The sequence below is a fragment of the Ochotona curzoniae genome, unplaced genomic scaffold (assembly GCF_017591425.1).
Source record: "Ochotona curzoniae isolate NIBS_2020 unplaced genomic scaffold, NIBS_Ocur_1.0 scaffold_2453, whole genome shotgun sequence".
In the NCBI taxonomy this organism is placed as follows: Eukaryota; Metazoa; Chordata; class Mammalia; order Lagomorpha; family Ochotonidae; genus Ochotona; species Ochotona curzoniae.
In genome coordinates, this window is record NW_024467094.1 from 29306391 (window position 1) to 29329374 (window position 22984).

Here is a 22984-nt window from a genome sequence, read left to right on the forward strand (position 1 = left end):
TTTAAAGTAATATCCATTAAAGAAAAAGAAAAGATCAGCCAAAGTCTGAATGTCTGAGCTTAGAGTGGGGGTGACAGTCCTTAGCCCAGCCTGAAGATTGCATCTTTTTTAAAAGGATTTATTTATTTTTATTGGAAAGGCAGATTTACATAGAGAAGAGACAGAGAGAAAAATGTTGATCTTCCATCCACTGATTCACTCCCAAAATGGCCACAATGACTGGAGCTGAGCTGATCCGAAGCCAGGTTCCCAAGCCAGGAGCTTTTTCTGGGTCTCTCACGTGGGTGCAGGGTCCCAAGGCTTTGGACCATCCTCTGCTGCTTTCCTAGGCCACAGACAGGGAGCAGGATGACAAATGGAGCAGCTAGGACGTGAACTGGCAATCATATGGGATCTTGGTGCTTGCAAAGTGAGAATTTAGCCAATTGAGCCATTGCACTGTGCTAGAAGATTGTATTATGTAGTGTATGTGAACCTGTTGAATGTAAAACACACACCGTTGTTAGCCGGGGTAGATGCTCAAAGTACCGTTACCTTGGTTTTGCCATAGGTTGTGTGCTGAAATAGCAATGTGTCCTCTGGGCTCCTCAGAGGGTGAAGGCACGCCCTTCTGCGCGGACACTGCTGCACTGAGCATCCCTTTTGGGGACCAGGACACATCTGGGCAGGTGCTCCCAGGGCTCAGCCTTTCCTGTCCTCTAAGTAGTGGGAGAGAAATTGGAGCTTCACAAAGGGGTCCCCCAGAGATGGCCTCACGGTCATTGCTAGAACTGGCCCCTGAGGCCCAAAGGGTGACCTGTCGGTTGTGGGATGGTACCTGTTAAGAGTCTTAAGCCTCAAGTGGGCTTTGCTTACATTTTCTGCAGACCCCAAGGCAGCCTGAGAGAGGCAGGAAGCAGGAAGAGGGGCCGGTACTGGGACCACCTGGGGGTGCAGCAAGCTGGGCGGAACTTTTGGGAGCAGAAAGGACTGAGAAACAGCGCAATAGACGAGTGGTGAGGCAGGGGAGCGAGGTGTGGGCTCAGGGCCGATGGGACCAGAAGTGAGGGCGAGCTGGAGGAAGAGGCCACTCGGGAAGGACAGCCCCATTGGAGCCGCGGATGGATGGAGAGGGCGGGCGGCGCCGGCCAGGGCGCGGAGGCGGGGCGGCGTGGCGGGCGGCGCTGTCAGTGCGAGGCGCGAGCGGAATGCAGCGGCCCGAGGCCTGGCCACGTCCGCACCCGGGCGAGGGGGCCACGGCGGCCCAGGCTGAGGTCGTGGCGCCGCCCGCCGGAGCCGGGGAGCCCACGGGGCAGCGGGTAGGGAGCGCGCGGGTGCGGGATCCCGGGTGGCGGGAGCTGGGCGGGGAGCGGCCGCCAACTCAGCAACTGGGGCGCGGGCGCTGAGAACTTTGTGTCACTGCCCGGCAGCCCTGGGAAGGGGGCCAGGGCCCTGAGCAGGGTCGAGAAAGTTCATCCACTGGCACAGGCTGACCAGGAGACCTGTCCTGGGTCAGCTGGTGTGGAGCTAAAGTTCTAGGTCAACTCTTAGCAGTGATGGGGTGGGGATGATGCCGGGGGGAGGGGAGGGAGGAGAGATTCTGCTGGGAATGGGGAAGGAGTGGCCGGAGGGTCCGGACCTGCGCCCATCCCCGGGGCTGCCCCTGGAGCCAGGGTTCACCGGAAGCAGCAGGCCTGGCGCTGCTGTCCCCCGGCCCAGGTTCTGTGGTACACTCCGACTTGGGCTCTGGAGCAGTCAGTGCATGACAGAACTTGGGCCCGGAAGGACCTTCTGCACCCAGTGGGCACGGCGCCCACCCGGGGCCTGCCTGGAACATCCGCTGCCATCGCAGAGTGGAGTGGAGTGGCTCCTGCGGCACCGGGTTGCACTGGACCAACCGTGGACCTTTGCTGGCTGGAGCCCAAGGAGGTCCTGTTAGGGCCTGCAGAGTCCGTTGAACCCAGACAGGGCATCCATGTGGGGTCAGGGGCCAAATGGTGCTCTCCCCACCCCCTTGTGTCAGTTACAGGAACCTTCCCTCTACACCATCAAGGCTGTTTTCATCCTAGACAATGATGGGCACCGGCTGCTGGCCAAGGTAACCCCCTACCCTACCCTAAGGGACCCAGAGCATAAACTACTGGGCTCAGTGGAGACCTCCCCCTGGGCATGGGAAATGCAGCTAGGGCTCACAGGAGGCATGGATCTGTTGATTTCTCTTCAGTCTTGCACTGGCCAGCTGGACCCTGGGTACAGGAAATTGCCATGGGAGGGGGTGAATGGAGCTTGGAACCCAGGAGGCCACAGGTTTTACTGAGCAGCGTTGTGAATACAAAGGAGTTACTCCCGGAGCTGCAAGGATTTAGAATCTGATGTGATGCTAGAAAGTGCCTGAAACAAGTCTAACTTCCCAGGTGGTAAGCATGAGGGCTTGGATGCCCTGTTAGCTGCACCGGGTTCTAGTGTTCAAACCTAACAATGTCCAGAGTCAGGATCTGTCACCTGAAGCCCAGGATGGCCTCCACAGAATGCCAATTTCCTGATCTGGTCAAGCCAGGCTAGGCTCATCCAAGAACAGATTCCTACCATTGCCATGCTCCTCCAGGAGAGCCGAACCTCTAAATTAGTGATGCCTGACGTTCCAGTGTGTGTTTGGTGTGGTGTGGCTGGCCAGGAAGCTACGAATTTGCCTGCAGAGGGAGCATTAGGTGGCAGAATCCATGCTGCAAACTGACAGCTGAGCTGGCCACACATTGCCCTAGCAGGTGCTTGGAGGTGGATCAGCCATGCCCAAGGCTCCACAGCCTCCTCCCAGCAGGACCCATCTGTTTCACAGGTTGAGGCTTATCAAACACAAACCTGAAACAAGGCACGGGTTTAGTTCTGCAATTCATGCCGAGAACTTTCCTTCCCACATATGACAGTCAGTGCAGCCCCATCTGTGGTCACCCTGTCCTCAGAGCCCCAGCTCTGGTTCTGCTTCTTCCCAGAACAGTGTGGGAATTACCCAAATCCTGGGGCTGTGATGATGGTTGTTTTTGAGTAGGGACACCTGGCTGTGCCATCATTCCCAGACACAGGCTGGGATCACGCACACTGACTTCCAGTCATTGCCCCCGCCATCCACCCCACACATCAGTAGAACACTTAGAGTTTGTGTGGGAGAAAGGAGTGAGGACAGTAAAGGGGAGACTGGATGGCAATAAGGCCCCACTTGGTTAGCACTCACTCCTCCCTGCCTCTCATCTAGGGAGGAGCCCGGCCCTGTGACCTGGCTTCAGCCCTCTCTTCCCCTTTCTCATAGTATTATGATGATACGTTCCCCTCCATGAAGGAGCAGGTGGTTTTCGAGAAAAATGTTTTCAACAAGACCAGCCGTACTGACAGTAAGTGTCCGTCTCCTCCTGTCATGATAATCTGAGGGTTGCTCTTCTCTCGCCTTCGCCTTCTCCAGCCAGACCTAGCTGTCCCTGGTGGTCTTCCGCACCCCTAGCCATCCTCTTACTTCTGAGGCTCCTTTTCTTGCCAGCTGTCCTGGTACCCCAGCCCAGCCCACATGTAGCACATCCTTGATCCCACCAACTGAACATGGCTCCCCAGGCTAGTCCCAGGGCAGGCAGGAGCCTGACCTGGCACTGCCTTTGTTGGTGCCCCAGAGTGAAGCAGTCTAAAAACACATAGCAGGTGGGGGGAGGACCCAGGATCATGGGAGGGTGGTGGTCCCATGGTGGGCTGGGAAGAGGAGACTGGAGGGAGGAGCTGCCCAGGACTGAGTGCCCAGAACTGGGTTCTTCCTAGGTGAAATTGCATTTCTTGGGGGCATGACCATCGTCTATAAGAGCAGCATTGACCTCTTCCTGTACGTGGTGGGCTCATCTCATGAGAACGAGGTGAATTCAGGGGCTTGGGGCCACCCGAGGGTCTGTCTTGGGGTCTGGGGTGGAGCCTGGGTCCTGGAGGCTCATCATGGACCTTCCGGGCTGCACGGGATGAAGGGCAGCATCCAGAGGGGCTCCTGCTGGCATAGTGCATTTCCATGCTGCCCCGAGAGTCCTCCGGGAGCCAAAAGTGACCTTGTCACCCCCTGTGCGGAGAGCCTGATTGGTTCTTAAAGCTAGGGAAATGGACGGTGTCCCCAGTGGGAGCACTCCAGTCTCCCATCCTCTAGGGCCCAGTTGCTGTGTCTCCAGCCCCCTCCTCATCCCACAGGCGGGTGCTGAAGCTCCTTTGGCCCTCGCCACCTGAGCTCTCATTTCCCCTCCCACACCTGCCCATCGCAGCTGATGCTCATGGCCGTTCTAACCTGCCTCTTTGAGTCGCTGAGTCACATCTTAAGGTGAGTGAGGTGTTCTGGTCTAAAGGCCCATGGTCCCCGACAGTGGAGCTCGTCCTCCATGGGGGACTGGGACTGGAACCACTCCCCACAACCTGCTGGGCCCTGCCCTGTCCCTCGTCACCACAGTGCCGCCCAGAGTACAGTCAGGGTGTGGCCAGCAGCAAAGCCCGTCACCTGAGGTCACACATGTTAGTGTCGTCAGAGATGGAGCTCCCATATTCCAATTGAGCTTTCTACCTTGACTCACTGCACTGCCCTTTAATTATCTGGCATCTGTCCCAGGGCTTGGGGCCAACCAATCTAGAGTCATCCCAAAACAAACGTCCACACTGGACACAATTGCACATGGTAAGAAATAGCATCTAAACTAGCTATGGGCTGCAGTGCGGAAGCACCGTTCCCAAGGCAGGGGAGACTGGGCAAGGTGGGGCTAAAGGCAGCCCTTTGGCCCTGGGCCCAGGCTCCACCTCCATCTTCCTGGGCCTTGGGGATGGTGGTGAAGGAGGCGGACTTTGCCGAGACGGGGCTTGTCGGGGTCACTCGGGAGCTTGTCTGCCTGCAGGAGAAACGTGGAAAAGCGCTGGTTGCTGGAGAACATGGATGGAGCCTTCTTGGTGCTGGACGAGATTGTAGATGGCGGGTGAGGAGGGTTGGCAAGAAGGGGGTGGGGGGGACCATCCTAGTTGAGGGGCTCCAGAGGGCCATCGGCTCTGACTTGCTTCTAGAATGTTGCCAGGCTCTCAGGCCAACTTCACCACTGCTCCACCACAGTCCCCGTCCTCATGACCCCTGAGTCTTGCTGCCACTCCACTTGGATGGTAAAGGGGATGTCAGCACAGGCAGTCGGTGGGGAATGCAGGCTGATCTCCAGGCCTGGGAGCAGCAATGGCAGGGGCACTTGCCCACACCTGGAAGGACAGCAGATCCGGATGCCACCCGGACATGTGACTTAGGCCGCAGACTGGCTCTTCCTGAACCTTTCTTTTCTTGTGTTAAAAATGGTGGTGACAAGGGAACGACTTACTGAATTGGCACCAAAGGCGCAGGGACCACCCCTGTGTTCCTGCAGAGAAAGCCAAGTGGACTCTGCAGGGCTCTGGGTTTCTGAACCCCTGCCTAGAATGGATGCCTTGCACCGCATTCATGGGCTTTGCCCACTGATGACCAAGTTATGTGTGGCTCCCCAAAAGAACTGGAGCTGGGGTCCTTCATGGTGAGGGTAGCATCTGACCCAAGGGTGACGCCCTGCGAAAGCCCCTGCAGGGGAGGTCCCAGAATGCACTGGAGACAGGGGTGAGGCGTGGCTGGGAGAGCAGGCAGGAGGAGCCCCATGCTGAGTGTCTTCTTGCGTTCCCCCTCTACAGCGTGATTCTGGAGAGCGAGCCCCAGCAAGTGATCCAGAAAGTGAACTTCAGGGTAAGAGTCCTCCCTGCTGCTCTTATTGGCCCCTGCCTGGGCCCCTAAAGTGGGCAGGGCAGGCAGGGCTGAGGTGGTGGGGGGTGAGTGCCTCTGGCCGAAGCCAACCAGGGGCTGGGGAAGAGGGCAGCTCGTCCATGAGTCCCTCCTTCTTCCCCCAACCCATGCACCTCCCCATGCCCCCTGGTGCTACAGACCCAGGAAATGAACAGGTTCTCAAGGGGAATGCCAGGTGCCTGCCTTGACCTTGGGGTCCTTGCGTTTGGGGTCCAAATAGGAACAGAATCTCTGCTTGATTTGGGTCTCTCATACCTGAAGAAGGCCCGTTCCTGCCATCTTTCTTCCCCTTCACTCTCTCACCCCACCCCCGCCCCAGGCAGGGGTCCTGGCTTCCCTGTGGCCAACAGCCAGACACCCACTGCTGAGTGCCACAGGCACATTTCAACAGTGCCTCCTCCCCAGCCCCCCCATCCTCCCCCTCTGTGCCCCTTCCCTGAGCCAACCCTTTGTTTCCTCACAGATGGACGACAGCGCCTTGACAGAGCAGAGTGTGGCGCAGGTAGGTGCCCTGGGTCTGCCCTAGCCAGACCTGGACCCCAAAGACAAGCAGAGCGGAAGCTGGCAAGGCTGAGAATTTGGGGCATGGAAGGGAAGGGCTGGGGCAGTGATGGGCCCTCTGGGAGGGTATGTAGGAGGAGGGGCAGGCAGCAGGCACTCAGAGACAGAGGGGCATGGCAGCAGCAGCCCACCTGACCTCCTGGGCTGGTTTAGTTGGTCTGAATGCTGCATGGGATGCCCATTCTGGTGACAGCCAGGCCGTTTGTCATGCAAAGCCATTTGGGGGTCCAGCTCCTGTAATGCTCCCCTTTCCTGGATAAGACACCACATAAAGCTTCCCTCAGGTCCCTATCCCCCTTAACCCTACAATGGGGGATAAGTTTCCCCACTTACCACCTCACTCCGTGCCACCTGGCTGTGGAAAAACTCATGCCCACCCCAACTCTGCATAGTCCCATTTGGGAGTGGGCACATGCCAGGTTTGAGTTGGCGGGGAGGCATTCTCTGTTCTGTGGCCTGATTGGGCCACCAGCTGCACACGCTTCCTGTAACCCAGGCTGCCTGTCTTGCCCTCTGTTCTGTCTGCCCTCAGGTCTCTCTACGTAGGCTAATCCTGATTTTGTGGAGCTTCCTACCCTGGCACTAACTATCTCTTGCCCTAGTAGCCCTGCCAAGATTGGTCTGTGCCTTCCTTAGTGGCCAGGGAGCTGCAGGCACGGTGCCCCCTTGCCTGTGTTGTCTTTGGCTCTTGATCTGCCTCATCAGTTGCTCCTCACATCCTGCGTGCATCCACACAGCACTTCCCGGGGTGTGCAGAAAGAGGGACGAGCCATGAGCAGAGCAGGAAAGCCCAGGGTGCTCATGCAAGTTACCCACAGGTGTGTCCCACCTGACCCTCGCAGGCCAGCCCCCAGGAGAGAGTTACTCGGGCCCTCTGGGCTTCACGTAACAGCAGCCGCCACCATGAAGATATACCCGAAGGAAGCCATTTAGTATACCTTCACTTCCTCATCCACTCCCACCCTCACACACCACGGAAGTTCACAGGGGTCCTGGCCTCCCCGGGACCAATGGCAGGACCCCCACTGTTGCATGTCACAGGGCCCCAGTTTGGTGGCATCTCATCCCCAGGCCCTTTACTGCCCCCCACCTAAGATTTATTTATTCAAAAGATCGTAACTCTACAGAAGGAGAGAGAGGGAGAAAGAGAGAGAGAGAGAGGTTTCCAATTAGCTGGTTCACTCCCTGAGTGACCACAATGGCCAGAGCTGGGCCAGACTGAAACCAGGAGCCAGGAACTTCTTCCTGGCCTCCCAGGTGAGTGCACAGGAGCCAAAGGAATTGGGCCATCCTCTACTGCTTTTCCCAGGCACATTAGCAGGGAGCTGGACTGAAAGTGGTGCAGCTGGGACTCGAACCAACACTAGCATGCTGGCACTGCAGGAGGAAGCTCACTATGCACTAGGGACCCAGGAGCCTCCCTCCTTACAGCGTTATTAGGAGACAAGCCAGTGCATGCCAAGCTCTCAGCGCAGCTCCCGACAACACAGCATGCTAGTCCAAAGCGATGGCTGTCTTTCCTAAAAGGGAAAGCGTGAAGACATTGCATTTTCAGTGGAGCTCTTGAGCAAACAAGAGAATTACAGATAGCAAAGGGCTGATAAAATGAGGACAAAGTTATTCCAGCTTGGAGATGTGGAAGCGTCCCAGGCCCAACTGTCCCTGAAACAGTGGGGATTGAACAAGAGGAGGGGACATGTCCAGTGTGGCAGGGGCCTTCTGCATAAGGAAAGTGGCATCTTGGCTAGAGGGATGAGCTGCGGCGTGCATGCCCCGAGTTGCCCACTGGCTGGCACTGTATGTGCACAGTGGGAGGGGATGTATCAACCTTGCAGAGCCACATCAGCAGGGGGTCCGGTGTCTGCGCACAGGAGGTGTCCTGTGTGCCCTGGGGGACACTGGGCAGGAACTGGCATGTGGGAGACACAGGCCACCGCCCCATCCGCAGCTGCAGAGGCAGGAAGCCGGCGCAGGGCCCGCCTCTGGCCGGCCCTTGCTCGTGCGCTTCAAGGCTGCGGAAAGCTGCTGCCACCTAGTGCACGGGGGCTGCAGGGCCGTGGGGGCGGGGAGCCCCCAGCGTCCCCCCACTGTGCTGAGGTCCTGGCCTGCCCTTCCACCGAAATGCTTTCTACCCACGCAGGTTCTTCAGTCTGCCAAGGAACAAATTAAGTGGTCGTTATTGAAATGAAGGCTGTGGACGGAAGGCCTGCTGCTCTTGGGACCAGAGACTCCCTACAACCCGCCCTTCCCCAGCCCCCCAGCCCTGATTCGTGTCTCCTCTGGACTTCGGTTCCCAGTGGCGGCTGCCCGTGGGCCCTGGGAGCCGCCACAGTTGCCTCAACTCTTAATTTCAGGCATCTTTGACCCCCAGGCCCCAATAAACAAGCTTTGTCTCTTGCCCAGGGTCCTCTTTTCTCTTGGCCTAGGAAGTGTGTGTGTGTGTGTGTGTGTGTGTGTGTTGTAAAGCCTGGAGCTTGCCCTGGTGGGTGGGTGTGTGTGTGTGTGTGTGTGTGTGTGTGTTGTAAAGCCTGGAGCTTGCCCTGGTGTGTGTGTGTGTGTGTGTGTGTGTGTGTGTGTGTGTGTGTGTGTGTGTGTGTTGTAAAGCCTGGAGCTTGCCCTGGTGTGTGTGTGTGTGTGTGTGTGTGTGTGTGTGTGTTGTAAAGCCTGGAGCTTGCCCTGGGGACACCCATGTGGGATCCCCATGACTTCCTGTGGGAAGAGGAGTGGGGGAAGGGATCTGACACGACCAGAGGTCACTCGGAGACCCCTCGGGGCGAGTAGAGGGGGAGAGGGACAGAAGACACGTGGACACCCGCATTTTGTCTGCCGCACACACGGTGGATCCACTGCGGGCTCTCTGAGTAATTTTTTTCCATTTCTAGTCTCCACAAAGGGAAGGAGCACGGCTTCCCCTGGACAGACCGAGGAACCGCCTGGCTGCTGTCCTGGGTATGCCCCGGGCACTGGAGCCCCGGGAGCGCCCGGCTCGGCCGGCCTCTGGAGGCGAGCAAGCGGCGGCCAGCACCCGAGCCGGGCGCTCCGGAGCAGCTGACGAGCTGCCAGGTCCCCCAGGCCGGGGGCCTAGAGAGAAACCACTCGGACCGAGCTGGATGCCGCGACTTCTCCTCTCTGTCCCGGTCCCAGACCCTCCGATTTCTGCCGGAGACAAGGTCGGGATTCAGCGCGCCTCTCTGACGCCGCGTCGCGCGGACACCGAACTTTCCCTCGACCCCACCGCGGCCTGACGTAAAAGCCCTTCCCTCGGACACGCCCCTCCGGGGCGGGGAGAATCGTCGGACACGCCCCTCTGGGAGCGGGGAGAGGCCTCGGGCGCCGCGGGAAGCCCCGCCCCAGAATGGCATTTGCGATCCTGCAGCGCCACCTGGAGGACAATCACTGTGATATCACGTCCGCGGGGTCCGCTCGCGGGACTAACTCCGCCCCTTGGGGGCGGGACCGACCCCGGCTCCCCTGCGTTTCCGTCTGAGCGTCTCCAACCCCCTCCCCGCCACCGCGGGGCGTTGCCCTGACAACCAGCACAGGCGTCCTGCCCCTCCGCCCCAGGTCCCCGCCGGCATGGGCAGCGCGAAAGCGGCGAGGCCTGCACACGGACAGGGAGGCCGGCCTTGCGCTTAGCAGCACCTCACGCTCTCTGTAAACCTCTTCAAGGCTGGGTTATTTGTTCACGGGCTTGGCCCTTGTGTCAGAGAAAAATGGCCGGGACGGAGTGACGCAGACTTAGATATTGTAAGCGCTGCGTCCAGAACGCGCAACAGTGAATAATGCAAAAGGCAAAGAGCAGGCAATTAAGGTCTGCGGGCTCCAGGGCCAGCGTGGCGAAGGGAGAGTAAGAACTCTCCAGAAATGCGCGGGCAGAGGCGCGGCCACACCCAGCGCCTGGCTCCCGCCGTCCCGCCCCAGGCGGCCGCGCGGCCGGCAGAGGCAGTTCGCTTCCCGGCAACTCGGTCGCGCCCACAGGGCCCTAAGGGTCTGAATGGTGCCGGGAATGCAAAGACGGACAGGCGGCAGGCGGCACTCGGCGCGCGCCGGCTCCCTCTCTCGTCACTGCTGGCCGGGGAGGGCACTGAGGTTCGAGAAGGTTCGAGTGTTTTCCTCAGAACCAGCTCCCTGCAGGAGGACTGCTGGGCACAGGGGGCTTCCCACGCTTGCTTGCCTACAAGGGCCCACGGCGCCCCTCGTCCACCCCGGCTGAGGAGGAGGAGGGCTCTGCGGTGTGGGCTTTGGCTCAGGCCCTCTCGCCTGGCGAGCCGCCCGCCGCACCGCGACCCCGGGCCACCTCCCGGCGCCCGCAGCCCCGCCAGGCTCCCGCCGGGCCCTCGGACCTGGCCGGCCGCCCAGAACCCTGCCCGCTGGCACCGGCTCCCTCAGACGGCCTCATTAGCGCTGCCCCAGGCCGGAGCGGAGCGCGGGGGGCGGCTTTCGGGAAGGGCCTTCCCGTCTCCACCCCACGGGTCCCTCGGGGCTCCGCGGCCCCTCAGTGCTCGGGTGACTGACCCAGCGGACAAGGGGAGGGGCCCGAGGGCGAGGCCGCCGGACTCCCCTCCTCCCGCTGGGGCCCTGGGGGCGAGGCCGACCCCAAACACTGCCCGACGCGCCCGGGGACCCCGAAACAGCGCCGGCGCCCCTCGGGCCGCGCCTCCAAGTCCACAGCCGGTAGCCCCACCCCCTCCGGCTGCGCGCGTCCGTGTACCTTCCGGCCATTGGCTGACAGCGTGACAGGGCTTGTCGGATTGGCTGGCGCCCGGTGATGGATGGCTCCCCGCCGACTGGGCCGTGATTGGGCAGGGGTCCTCGTAGGGCACCACGGGACGGCGGGGGGCGGCGCCTGCGGGGCGCGGCGGGGAGGGGTGGGACACGGCCTGAGGCTCCAGCGTCCCGTGCCACCAGCCTCCCTTCGAAACTCTTGGGGGGTGGGAATAGGAAGTACCCGACCCTGGTGTGGATAACATGAATAACCGACCCAAAGCAAGTCGGGCGCACTCCCCTAGGCCGGCCTTTCCTTCCAACCAGGGCCTCATTCCGTCCACCGTATTTGTTTGTTGATTGACTTATTCAGATGTTGGAATGTTTGCCATAAGCTAAGCACTGGGGAAAGAGCCTGATGAGTGAGGGGAGTGGGAGTGTTGAGAGGAGGGAAGGCATGTGAGAGATATGGCAAAGTAGTTAGTGTTACGCGTCGGATGATGCTGCGTGTCTTGGTCGGAGCAGCGATAAAATTCACATGCATTTATACTGTGTGCTGTTTCCTGTAAGGAAGCCAGACCTTGAATTAAAAAAAGAAACAATTGAATCCCATGCAGACAAGATTTTTCCAGTATCGATTGTTCTAGCATCCTTTGAGTGGCCCTCCTCTATTCTCTAATCTCTTCTTCAGTGTAGATGGGAATATACCCTACATGAAGATCCAAGACATGAGGGTAATTTTTTTTAAAGTTTTCTTTTTATTGGAAAGTCAGAGTTACAGAGAGAAGGAGCTACAAAGAGATAAAGATCGTCTGTCTATTGATTCACTCCCCCAAGTAGCCTCAATGGCAAGAGCTGAGCGAATCAAAAGCTAGGCACCAGAAGCTTCCTTCCAAGTCCCCCACATGGGTGCAGGGTCCCAAGGCCCTGGGCCATCCCGGACTGCTTTCCCAAACCACAGCAGGGAGCTGGAATGGAAGTAGGACCGCTGGGATTAAAACCGACGCCCATATGGGATCCCAGCATATGCAAGGCGAGGACTCTAGACACTAGGCCACGGTGCTGGGTCCAGGCATTGGTTCTAATCCCAGTGGCCCGTTTCCCGTCCAGCTCCCTGCTTGTGGTCTGGGAAAACAGTGGAGGACAGCCCAATGCTTTGGGACCCTGTACCTGTGTGGGAGACCGAGAAGTCCCTAGCTCCTGGCTTTGGATCGGCTCAACTCCAGCCATTATGGCCACTTGGGGAGTGATCCAGCGGATGGAAGATCTTACATTGTTTCTTTGTGTGTAAGTCTGCCTTTCCAATAAAAATAAGTCAATCTTTTTAATAAAGTCAGAATTACAGAAAGAAAGGGGGAAAAAAACAGAGAGGGAGATAACCATCCTATTAGTTCACTCCCCCAAATAGCCACCATGGCCAGAGTTTGGCCAGTCCAAAGCCAGGAGCCAGGAACTCCTTCCGGGTCTCCCATGTGGGTGCAGGGGCTCCCAAGGCCTTGGCCAATCTTCCAGTGCTTTCCCAGGCCATAAGCTGGGAACTAAATCAAAAATGGAGCAGCCAGAACATGAACTGGCACCCCTATGAGATGCAGGGGTTGCAGGTGGAGGCTCAGCCTGCTACATATGGCACTGCCCCCAGAGATGAAGCCCTGTACCTTGCTCTGGGTTGGCAGGAGTTTGTTACATGAATTGGGAGACAGAGTGCCTGATCCAGAAGGTTATGACTTTGGGAGCAAATTCATCTAGGCAGGTAAAGAAATCAGAGACACGCATGGAGGAGATGATGTCTTCCAGAATTTGTAAAGAAGCAAATGATGCAGGGAGTGGTGGTGGCTGGTTTTGTAGCATGGGGAGTTAGGTTTTCACTTGGGGTGCCTGCACTCACATTGGGGTACCTGGTTTGAGTCCCAAATGCTGCCCATGTGATCCAGTCCCTACTCATGCACGTGGGAAGACAGCAACGGATGCTGCAAGTGCTTGGGCCCATGTCACCCACATGGGAGACCTGGATGGGGTTCCTGGCTCCTGGCTTCAGCCTGGACCACAGCCCTGGCTATTACAGACATTTGGGAAGAGTGAACCAAAAGATAGAAGAGATCCTCTCTTCTCTCCCATTCTACCTTTTAAAAAATGTAATAAAAAAAATAAAGTACTTAGCAAGACAGTGCTTAATGAAGAGTAGCCATTAAAAACAGAAAAAGGAAAAATAAGGGGAAAGAGATACTTTAAAGGAAGCAATCTTGTAAGCAGAGGAAAGAGGCGTAGGCCCTCTGTTTAATGACCTGGAAGTGGGTCAATGAGGTCTGTGGAGAGAGCTGCTGGGGGTGGTGGGTCTTGAATCAGCTGAGACCACCTGGCCAGGCAGGGTGGGGGGAATGTGTGGAGTGGACAGTGAGTCCCACCTGAAGGCTGGCTATCATTTACAGAGTTAATGGCTTCCTAGGCCTTAGAAATACCATTGTCCTCAAAGCAACCCCACAAGCTGTTTGGTTTATTTATTTTATTTTTATTATTGTTTTAAGGTTTATTTTTATTGGCAAGTCAGATATACAGAGAAGAAGAGAGACAGAAAGGAAGATCTTCTGTCTGTTGATTCACTCCCCAAGTGGCCATAGCACCTGGAGCTGAGCTGATCCTAAGCCAGGAGCCAGGAGCGTCTTCTAGGTCTCCCATGCAGGTGCAGGGTCCCAAGCTTTGGGCCGTCCTCGACTGCTTTCCCAGGTCACAGGCAGGGAGCTGGATGAGAAGTGGAGTAGCAGAGATTTGAACCAGTGTCCATATGACAGAGGCGAGAGCCTGAGTGGTGGAATCATTGGCTTCTGGGCATAGAGGTGGAGTTCGCACCCACTGAGCTCTCTCCACTGTCCATGGGCCTTTATCACAGCCACAGAGCTAAGGAGTCGGACTTGTGCAGGAAGGCGATGGTGGCCACTGAGGCGCTCAAGCAGTTAAGGGATAGCAGCTCTGAGTGTGAGGGGAACTCGACTGGTAGCATGAAACGTGGGCTAAAGACAGAAACAGGGATTTGGGGTCAGTTCCTGACTCACACAAGGAAATCTTTGGAGCTGGTGTTGTGATATAATGGGTTAAACCACCCCCTGCAATGCCAGCATCCCATATGGATACTTATTCGAGTCCCAGCTGCCTCACTTCCCATCCAGCTCCCTGCTCAATGCACCTGGGGAAGCAGCAGAGGATGGACTGAGTATTGGGGATTCTGCACCCACATGGGAGGCCTGGAGGAAGCTCCTTGCTTTTGCCTTTGTCCTGGTCCAGCCCTGGCCGTTGCAGCCAATTGAGGAGTGAACCAGCAGATGGAAGATCTCGGTCTCTCCCTCTCTGTGTAACTCTATCTTTCATAGAAATAAAATAAATCCTTAAAAACAAAAAGGGAAATCTCATTCCATTCCCTTGATTGATTCCTTTTACTGAGCTCAGCCAAAAGCAACTTGCAAAAATCAAATTCATGTCCACAAAGAGCTGGTGCTGGAACCTGTGCTCTCCTTCTTGGCACTGGCTTGGTTCTTTTTGTTTGTTTTTGTTTTGTTTTTGTGAGTTTTACTTACTTATTTGCTTATATTAGAAAGGCAAATCATATTTACAGAGAATGAGACACAAAGATCTATCTGCTGGTTTACTCCCCAAATGGCCACAGTGGCTGGAGCTGAGCTGATCCGAAGCCAGGAGCCGGGATTTTCTTCTGTGTCTCCCACGCAGGTGCAGGGTCCCAAGGCTTTGGGCCATCCTCAACTGATTTCCCAAGCAATAAGCAGGGAGCTGAATGGGAAGTGCAGCAGCTGGGACACGAACCAGTACAAAAAAATATTTATTTGGGACTGCATGGTGGTTCAATAGACTAATCTTCCAACCGCAAGTTCCAATATCACATATGGGTGCCAGTTTGTATCCTGGATATTATACTTCCCATTCAACACGCTGCTTATTGCCTGGAAGGCGGTTGAGGATGGCCCAAAGCCTCGGGACCCTGCACCTGCGTGGGAGATGCAGAAGAAGCTGCTGACCCCTGGTCTCAGATTGGCTCAGCTCCAGCCATTGTGACCATTTGGAGAGTGAACAAACAAATGAAAGATCTTTATATCTCTTTCTGTCTGTAAAGATAATCTGCCTTTCAAATAAAAATAAACACATTAAAAATAATAAATAAAACCTCTGTGGTCATAAATTATCTCCATGTTCTCAGGAAGGAGCAAAGAAGAAGCTGTTCTCCCAGATGTGTCCGGAAGATGGCGGCAAAGGACAAGCCCCACTCCCACTCCGCCTCCTCTCAGAGCCAGAGCTGGGCTGAAGACAGGCTGCTGGAGCCCGGCCGCAGGGGCGACTCTGCCTGCCCCTCGGGCCTCAGTTCTCTGGCTGAGCTGAGCGCTGGAGCCCTCAAGAACTGCTAGACCATACAGAAGGGTCCTGGTGAGAGAGGGTAGGAGAGTCCCACACTGGAGCTGGAGCACCCTGGTGGGAAGCACACAGTGAAACACACCGGGAATCCAGGACAATCCAAGTTAGAGTCCTGGGTCAAACACTTGTCAAAGAACCCAGACCTTCTTCCCAACTCCGAAGGTTCCCCCCCCCTTTATTTTTTTTTAAGATTTATTTATTTTTATTGGAAAGGCAGATATACACAGAGGAGGAGAGACAGAGAGGAAGATCTTCCGTCCGAGGGTTCACTCCCCAAGCAGCCACAACAGCTGGTGCTACGCCGGTCCAAAGCCAGGAGCCAGGAACTTCTTTCGGGTCTCCCATGCAGGTGCAGGGTCCCCAAGCTTTGGGCCGTCCTCAACTGCTTTCCCAGGTCACAAGCAGAGAGCTGGATGGGAAGTGCAGCGGCAGGTGCCTATATGGTGCCTATATGGGATCCTAGAACATTCAAGGCAAGACTTTAGCTGCTAGGCCATGGCGCCAGGCCTGGTTTTTTCTTTTTGAGGGTGTCCTGGGCTCAGAGGGTGTCACTTGTTCCCCTCTGGCTGTGCTGGTTCCCCCTAGTGTCCCGTGAAACTGCAGCCTCCAATGCAGTCACATCCTCTTGGAAGAAGGGCCTTTCTGGACAAGAAGCAAAGCAGAGCTCTTGATCTTAAACCCAGATGTACATTTTCTTTATAGGTTTTCTTCTTTTTTTTTTTAAAGATTTATTTTTATTATTTTTTATTTGAAAGGTGAATATACAGAGAGGAGAGACAGAGAGGAAGATCTTCCGTCCGATGATTCACTCCCCAAGTGAGCGCAATGGCCGATACTATGCCGATCCAAAGCCAGGAGCCTCTTCCGGGTCTCCCATGCAGGTGCAGGGTCCCAAAGCTTTGGGCCGTCCTCGACTGCTTTCCCGGGCCATAGGCAGGGAGCTGGAAGGGAAGTGGGGCTGCCGGGATAGAACCGGCGCCCATATGGGATCCCAGGCGTGCAAGGCGAGGACTTTTAACCACTGCGCCACCGCGCCGGGCCCTATAGGTTTTCAATTGGCTGTTTTAAAAAATTATTTATTCCGGGCCCGGCGCGGTGGCGCAAGTGGTTAAAGGTCCTCACCTTGCCGCCCGGGATCCCATATGGGCGCCGGTTCTAATCCCGGCAGCCCCGCTTCCCTTCCAGCTCCCTGCCTGTGGCCTGGGAAAGCAGCAGAGGACGGCCCAAAGCTTTGGGACCCTGCACCCGCGTGGGAGACCCGGAAGAGGCTCCTGGCTTCGGATCGGCATAGTATCGACCCGTTGCGCTCACTTGGGGAGTGAATCATCGGACGGAAGATCTTCCTCTCTGTCTCTCCTCTCTGTATATCTGCCTTTCCAATGAAAAAATAATAAAAATAAATCTTTAAAAAATTATTTATTCCTTTGAAGGGCAGAATTACAGAGAACCATTCACTGGTTTATTCCCCCAAGCAGCCAGGACAAGCCAGGGCTGAGCCAGGATGAAGCCAAGAGCCAGGTACTCCATCAGCGTCTCCCAGGTGACTGGCAGGAGCCTATATACTCGGTCCATCCTCCACTGCTTTCCCAGGTAGATTAACGGGGAGCTGTGTTGGAAGTGGAGCAGCCGGGACTTGAACCGGGGCTCATTAGGAATGTAGATGTCCTAGGCGGCTGCCTTACTCCCTGCGTCACGGTCGTGGGCCCTCGGCTGGCTTTAGTGAGGTGTGTATTACATATATTGCATTATTCGTCCATTCGTAAGTCTGCACTTCCATCAAGATTGATTTCGCGTACACTTCCTAGGTTTGTCATCTCTAGTTGTTTTTCCCCCTTCTCTCTCTCTCTTCCTGAGAGACTGAGTCAGACAGAACTGATTCACTTGCCCTGGTCAAGATTGGGCAGTGAGCGCTCCCTCTGCGCCTTCCACAGGGGTGGCAGGTGTCCTTCGGCCACCACCTGCTGCCCACCAGGGTGTCATTAGCAACAAGCTGTAATTGGAAGTAGAGCTGGGACTTGAGCTCAAATACCCAGTGTAAAATACAGGAGTCACAGGCAGTGCCTTAACCACGTCCTGCCATGATGGACGGATGCTGCAAGTGCGGCCCGCCCCGCCCCCCATCCAGTAGTTTTTGTAAAACTTTCCCAGGAGCATTAGCAGGGCATTGCGTTGGAAGTGGAGCTGGAGTAACAGGGACTCAAGTCCGGGCAACCATCTGGTGTGTGGGTAGCAGCTTCATCCTCTACGCCACAGCACAGGCCCTGAGGCTCTTTGCATGCTTCTTACGTAAGCTCAGATTCATCAAGGGTCAGAAAGAAAAAAAAAAAAAGCACAGCCTTTTCCTCCTCATAAGTAGGGGAAGCTGGGCCCACTCACTGGTCCTTGCAGCAGCAGGAAAAGATGGGAGGAATAGGAGGGTGGCACTTTGCAGAGTACTCTCCCTTCGGTGTGGGCACCGACCGTCCTGGACCCGGCAGGCCCATTCTTCCTGTGGGCTCCCTGGCGAGCGGGGGTGTTCGCTGGGGCCTGAAGGATGTGGTCAGCCTTACACTTGGCGGGGGGGGGGGGGAAGGAGGTGAGTGCCGGAAGGAGGCAAGGCATCCCTGGCCACAGTGGACACTGGAGGGTCAGCGTTATGGTGCATAGCAAAGGAGAAGCATCCCAGGAACCCTCTGTGCCCTGGCCATGCCTGCCCCTGTGAGGAGTGGGAGGCAGCCAGCCTGTTTTACAGGCCAGGGACCAAAGCGTCAGAAACACTGCAGAGAGAGAGAGGCAAGCCCACGGGCCCGTCCTGTGTCCTGCGCGGCTGGGAGACTCCACAGCAACTTGCTGCAGACTGCAAAGGGAAACAAAGCTTGAGTGTGGGGCCTCAGGCCGGCAGCACCCTTTGTTCTGGGTACATCCGGAGTCTCCTTCGAGCTCCTCGTGAATACATGGAGAGGAGCTAAGGTGCAGCAGATGGGCACAAGACAAAGAGGCTGGGAGGGCTAGGAGGAAGTGTGTGTGAGGGGGAGAGCCCAGGGCTCAGAGGGCTCTGGCCTGCCTCCCACCCCATCCGTGCACAAACAGCTCCAGCCACGATGGGCCCCTGCAGGCAAGCAAGGCTCAGCTCAAGGCAGTAACAGGAGGAGGAAACTCGGGGTGGCTGGGGTGGAGGGGTGCCCCCCAGCAGAGAGCCTTAAGGGCCCTGTTTGTAGAGGCAGAGGCTCAGATGCAACCCCTTGCAAGATGCTTTGAGCTCTGGATCACCAGAGAAATAAGGAGCTGGCCTGATGGCAGTCTGTCCCCTCCTCCTCTTCCTTCCGTTCTCCTTAAACCTGCCAAATCCCTTAGGCAGCTGGGATCAACATAAGCTGGAGACTGATGCGTGTACCAGGGAAATTGGGGAGTCTAGAAACAGCAGAACCTGGGAGAGGTCTCCGTGTACTGGGCAACAGAGGGGAGCCTGGAAACCGCTGAATCTGGGGAGATGCAACTGCCTAGTGAGAGCATGAGGGGGTCCTGGAAACCGCCGAGCCCAGGGAGGCCAATTTGTGTACGGGGAAATATGGGGGAGAGCTGGGGAGACAGACCGTGTATGGGGGAGGGTTGGGAAAGAGGGGTAGAAAGAGCAAGGAGTCTGGAAACACTTGCATCTGGGGAGGAAGGTGATGTGTGCACAGGGGCCACGGTAGAGGGGTGCCCTGGAAGGGGCAGGGTCTGGGGCGAGGCATCAGGGGACGGCCTGCAAACGGGGGCTCTTGGGGAGGGTGGGTCTGTGTGGGATTATAGTGGGGTGAGCCTGGGGAATGTGATGTAGCAGGCAGGAAGATGGGTAGGGAGACAAGCAAGCGCAGAAGCAGAGTCAGCCTGGAGGAGGTGTGGAATGGGCAGACAGCGAACGCCAGCCGAGCCTTTGCTTGCAGACTGGGCAAGGCTGAGAAGCCCTCAAGGAGAGAAGGCCCAGGGTGGGTGGGTGGGTGGCAGCTGGCCTGGTCCTAAACGAAGCAGAGGTTGGCACTCCCAAGGGAAGCCAGTCCGGGGAGCTGGGAGAGGGGGGAGCTGTGGGGGAGGGGTGTCCCTTTCCCGCCTCTTTTTAGCCCCCTCCTCCTCATCACACAAGGACAGGCCTCTTGTGCCTTTTCCACTGACCAGCCCGACCTCTCTCCCTCCAAGCTGGTCCCTTCTGAGTGACAGAGAGACAAAGATGCAATTGTAGACCGTCAATGGAGGGCAGCCTCCCAGGGGCCAGGCCGGGCTGACAGGTGCTGTCACACAGGCGGGCACAGGGAGGAGGCAGTGCCTCTAGGTGACAGGGAGCAGGGATCCTGCAGAGGCCAGGGCGGGCTGGGGTTCTCTCTACATTTCCCATAGAAGAAAGGCCACAACGCCATCACAGCGGAAAGCAAACCCGGCTTCTTAGGGGAAGAGGTGGGGAAGTACCAGTCCCTCTCGTCGTGGCCTAAGTTTCTCAGCCACAAAACGACGGCCTGCCCTGGACCCCCCCCCCCGCCCAAAAAAAGGCCCTTCTAGCTCCTCAGCTGCTGACGCGGCCAGGTCTGGGCAGCAAAAGAGCCCCTAGCCTGTGACTGAACTCTGTGTGTGCGTGTCTCCCCTTCCCGGCACCCCAAAGGGCTGCGCTGCCCTTTCTAGCCCTTCCTAGCTGTGCTTTAAGCTGCAGCCAGCACGGATTCCACACCCAGGCTCCTCTCCCAGCCCTGCTCCCTCACAACCCCCCTCTGTGTTCAGGACTGGGGACATTTGTGAAGGAGGGCTTCTGCCTGGGGTCGTGTGACTGAGGCCTCAGCAACAGGACTGTGGGTACCTCACAGCCCGGGATATCGCCTTGGTGCTCCGGCTGCCCACCAAAGTGTGAGTAGGCCTGCCAAGGCTGGTGCCTGCCATCTGTACCACCCACTGGCAGATCAGGCTCAGCCCGGGAGCAGAGCAGACCCGGGTGTGATGGGCAGGGCTGTCATCAAGCTGAGGGGTGGGGTGGAGGGTGGGGGGCGCTCAGCTTAGACCAGACTGGCCCCAGACTTCTACTTGGCTGTGTCCCAATAGTGTGAAAACCCCCTGGGTTCAGCACCAGAGAGGTGCCAGAAACCTTGGACTGAAGACAGTTTCTCGACACTTTAAGAATCAGACTGGCAGAGGCCTGCCTAGGGTGTGTGTGGGGGGGTCTGCCCTGCCTCTCTGGGAAGGAAGGGGGATCGACCTCAGGTGACCTGCCTCCATAGAGACAAAAAAAAAAAAAAAAAAAAAAAAGCCCAGGGAAGAGGGGCGGGGCGGGGGAAGGGGGCAGGAGGAGCGGTCTCCACGGACACTGCTGGGAGCTGGAACCACCTCCCCCTCCAAGGCCACCAAAGACGGGTCTGGGGAGGGGGACGACAGGAGAGGGCGCCCCAGCCAGCCACGGCCCCTCTGCCTGGGCATCTTCAGGGATGTCCCCAGAGCGGTCCAGAGGGAGATGCCAAGGATGTGGGAGCCGCGGAGGGTCGTGGGCTGGACGGGGGAGGGGATCTGATTAGAATCCGGGCCGTCTGGCGAGCGCCGCGGAGATGGAGGCAATCAGGGAACGGGCGAGACAGCGGGCGAGACAGCGTGCCCGGCGACAGCAGGCGGCCCGGCCGTCGCCAAGGCAACCGCGGCCTCCGGGGCGCACGGCGCTGCGCAGCTCGGCGGCCGCGGCCGAACATCTGCTTCGCGCGGGGCTGCTGGGAGCGCGCCGGCCGCCCCCACCCCGAGAAAGAGAAACAAATTAGGCCAACTGTCCAATGAGAGGCCGCAAATGTATTTATTAATGCGAGGGAAAGGTTGTTCCGGAGCGCAGTTTGATTAATGTTTGAGTCTTCAGCTTGTCAGTCTGGTTTTGTCTCCTGCAAAAGGGGGAGAGGGAGGGGCCGGGTCGGGGGAGAGAGGGGGGCGACAACAAAGCGGGCGGGGATGTTAATGGCCAAAGAGGCTCTTTTTCATGTTTCGCTCAGCCTGCCACCCTTGATGGATGATGGCTCAGACAGACATCGGGGTGCATCAGGGAGAGATGGGGGGTGGGGGAGAGGGGCCACCGCAGCCTGGCTGGGGTCCGTGGGGATCCGTGGGGAAGAGGCCACACACACCACACACCCGCCACGGCCACCAGGCGAGGAAGGGCCCTAGGACACGGGTACCCCCCCTTGGAGAAGCCAGGGACAGATCACACTCAGTGTCCAGGAGTGCCTTTCCGCCTTCTCCCCAGAGGCCACGCGGGCAGGGGTGTGGGGAGGGTTGCAGGGTGAGGGTCTCACCCCCTGGCTTCGAGGCGGAGCAGGAAGCTGTCACTCGTGGGTTAGGCAGGGGAGGGCCAGAGTTCCTCCCTTGTCTCCCCCCACCTGCCCTTCGCTGCTGCTGTCATTCCCGTCGTCACTCTCTGCTCCATCTTCTGCCCTTTCTCTTTGTCTCTTCTCCCATTGTTTCTTTCCTCCGTTACACCCCCCTGTGCCCCCCAACCCTGGTAACATCAGCTGGCGGTGACAAGAACCGCCCTGTTAGTGTGGGAGCCTGAACTTCCAGAGTGCCCCCGGATTCCTCCAGCCTCTCTTCCCGGGTCTAGGAGGGAGCTAAGAATCCCTTCAAGTGCCTGACCCAGTTTGGGGGAATATCCGTCCCTACTTTTCTGTCCTTTCCATCTTGGATCCTGTCATCCCCAGCCCACACGGGATGTGCCCGTGGAAGCTGAAACTTGTGAGTTTGGGGGTTTGGGGATGGCACTGTGCTCAGTGGGTTAAGCCTGTGCCTGTGACACCAGCATCCAACATGGTGGTGTTCGAAGCCCCAGCTGCTCCACTTCTGTCCAGCTTCTTGCCAGTGGATGTGGGAAAACAGTGGGATATGGCCCAAGAACTTGGGTGCCTGCACCCACATGGGAGACCCAGACAGAGCTCTTGGCTCCTGATGGCCCTGTAACTGTGGCTGTGGTGACCATTTGGAGAGTGAACCAACAGATGGAAAATCTTTCTTTGTCTCTGCCTTTCTCTGTGTAACTCTGCCTTTCAAATAAATAAATCTGAGAGAGAGAGAGAGAATTTCTTGGGATCCAAAACCAGAACAGAAGGCCTGTAGAACTCAGGCCCCTCTTCACTACCCATTGCCCAAGAAATTAGTAAGAGGAAGAGGAGGAAGAACAAAGCAGCTCAGGTCGCGGGCAGCATTTGGTGCAGCGACTACGATCTGGACACCGTCATCCCCTCTCAGAGTTCCGGGGTTCGAGTCCCATCCCCGCTAGTGCATCCCATGGAGGCAACAGGCGAGGGTTCAAGGATCTGGGTCGCCACCACCCGCCTGGGAGGTGAAGACTGAGCTGCAGGCTCCTGCCTTTGGCCTGGCACAGCTTGGGTTATGGCTGGTGTTTGGAAAGAATCCACCACAGTGGGTCGGAGGAAGACAGGATGTCTGACTGTCTCTGTCTGCCTTTCAGATGAATTCATTAACTAATGAAAATGAAGAAACGAAGTCCGGGCCAAATGCCAACCTGCCTCTGCGGCTTGTTTTACTCTGTGG

At 57.3% G+C, this 22984-nt stretch overlaps 1 protein-coding gene across 2 annotated transcripts; it reads left to right on the forward strand.

Annotated features, from left to right (window-relative positions):
* Positions 1 to 1187: 1187 nt before the first annotated feature.
* COPZ2 (COPI coat complex subunit zeta 2) lies at positions 1188 to 8671 on the forward strand. Of its 2 annotated transcripts, none has more exons than XM_041001116.1 (9): positions 1188 to 1298; positions 2003 to 2077; positions 3284 to 3365; positions 3778 to 3869; positions 4260 to 4315; positions 4878 to 4955; positions 5680 to 5731; positions 6252 to 6290; positions 8490 to 8671. In XM_041001116.1, exons 1-9 carry the CDS (start codon positions 1188 to 1190, stop codon positions 8535 to 8537), a joined length of 633 nt encoding a protein of 210 aa, XP_040857050.1. In that variant the 3' UTR covers positions 8538 to 8671. The 2 variants fall into 2 exon arrangements, with proteins under 2 accessions (XP_040857050.1, XP_040857052.1); XM_041001118.1 differs by having other exon boundaries at positions 2009 to 2077; positions 8490 to 8640.
* The last annotated feature ends 14313 nt before the right edge of the window (positions 8672 to 22984 follow it).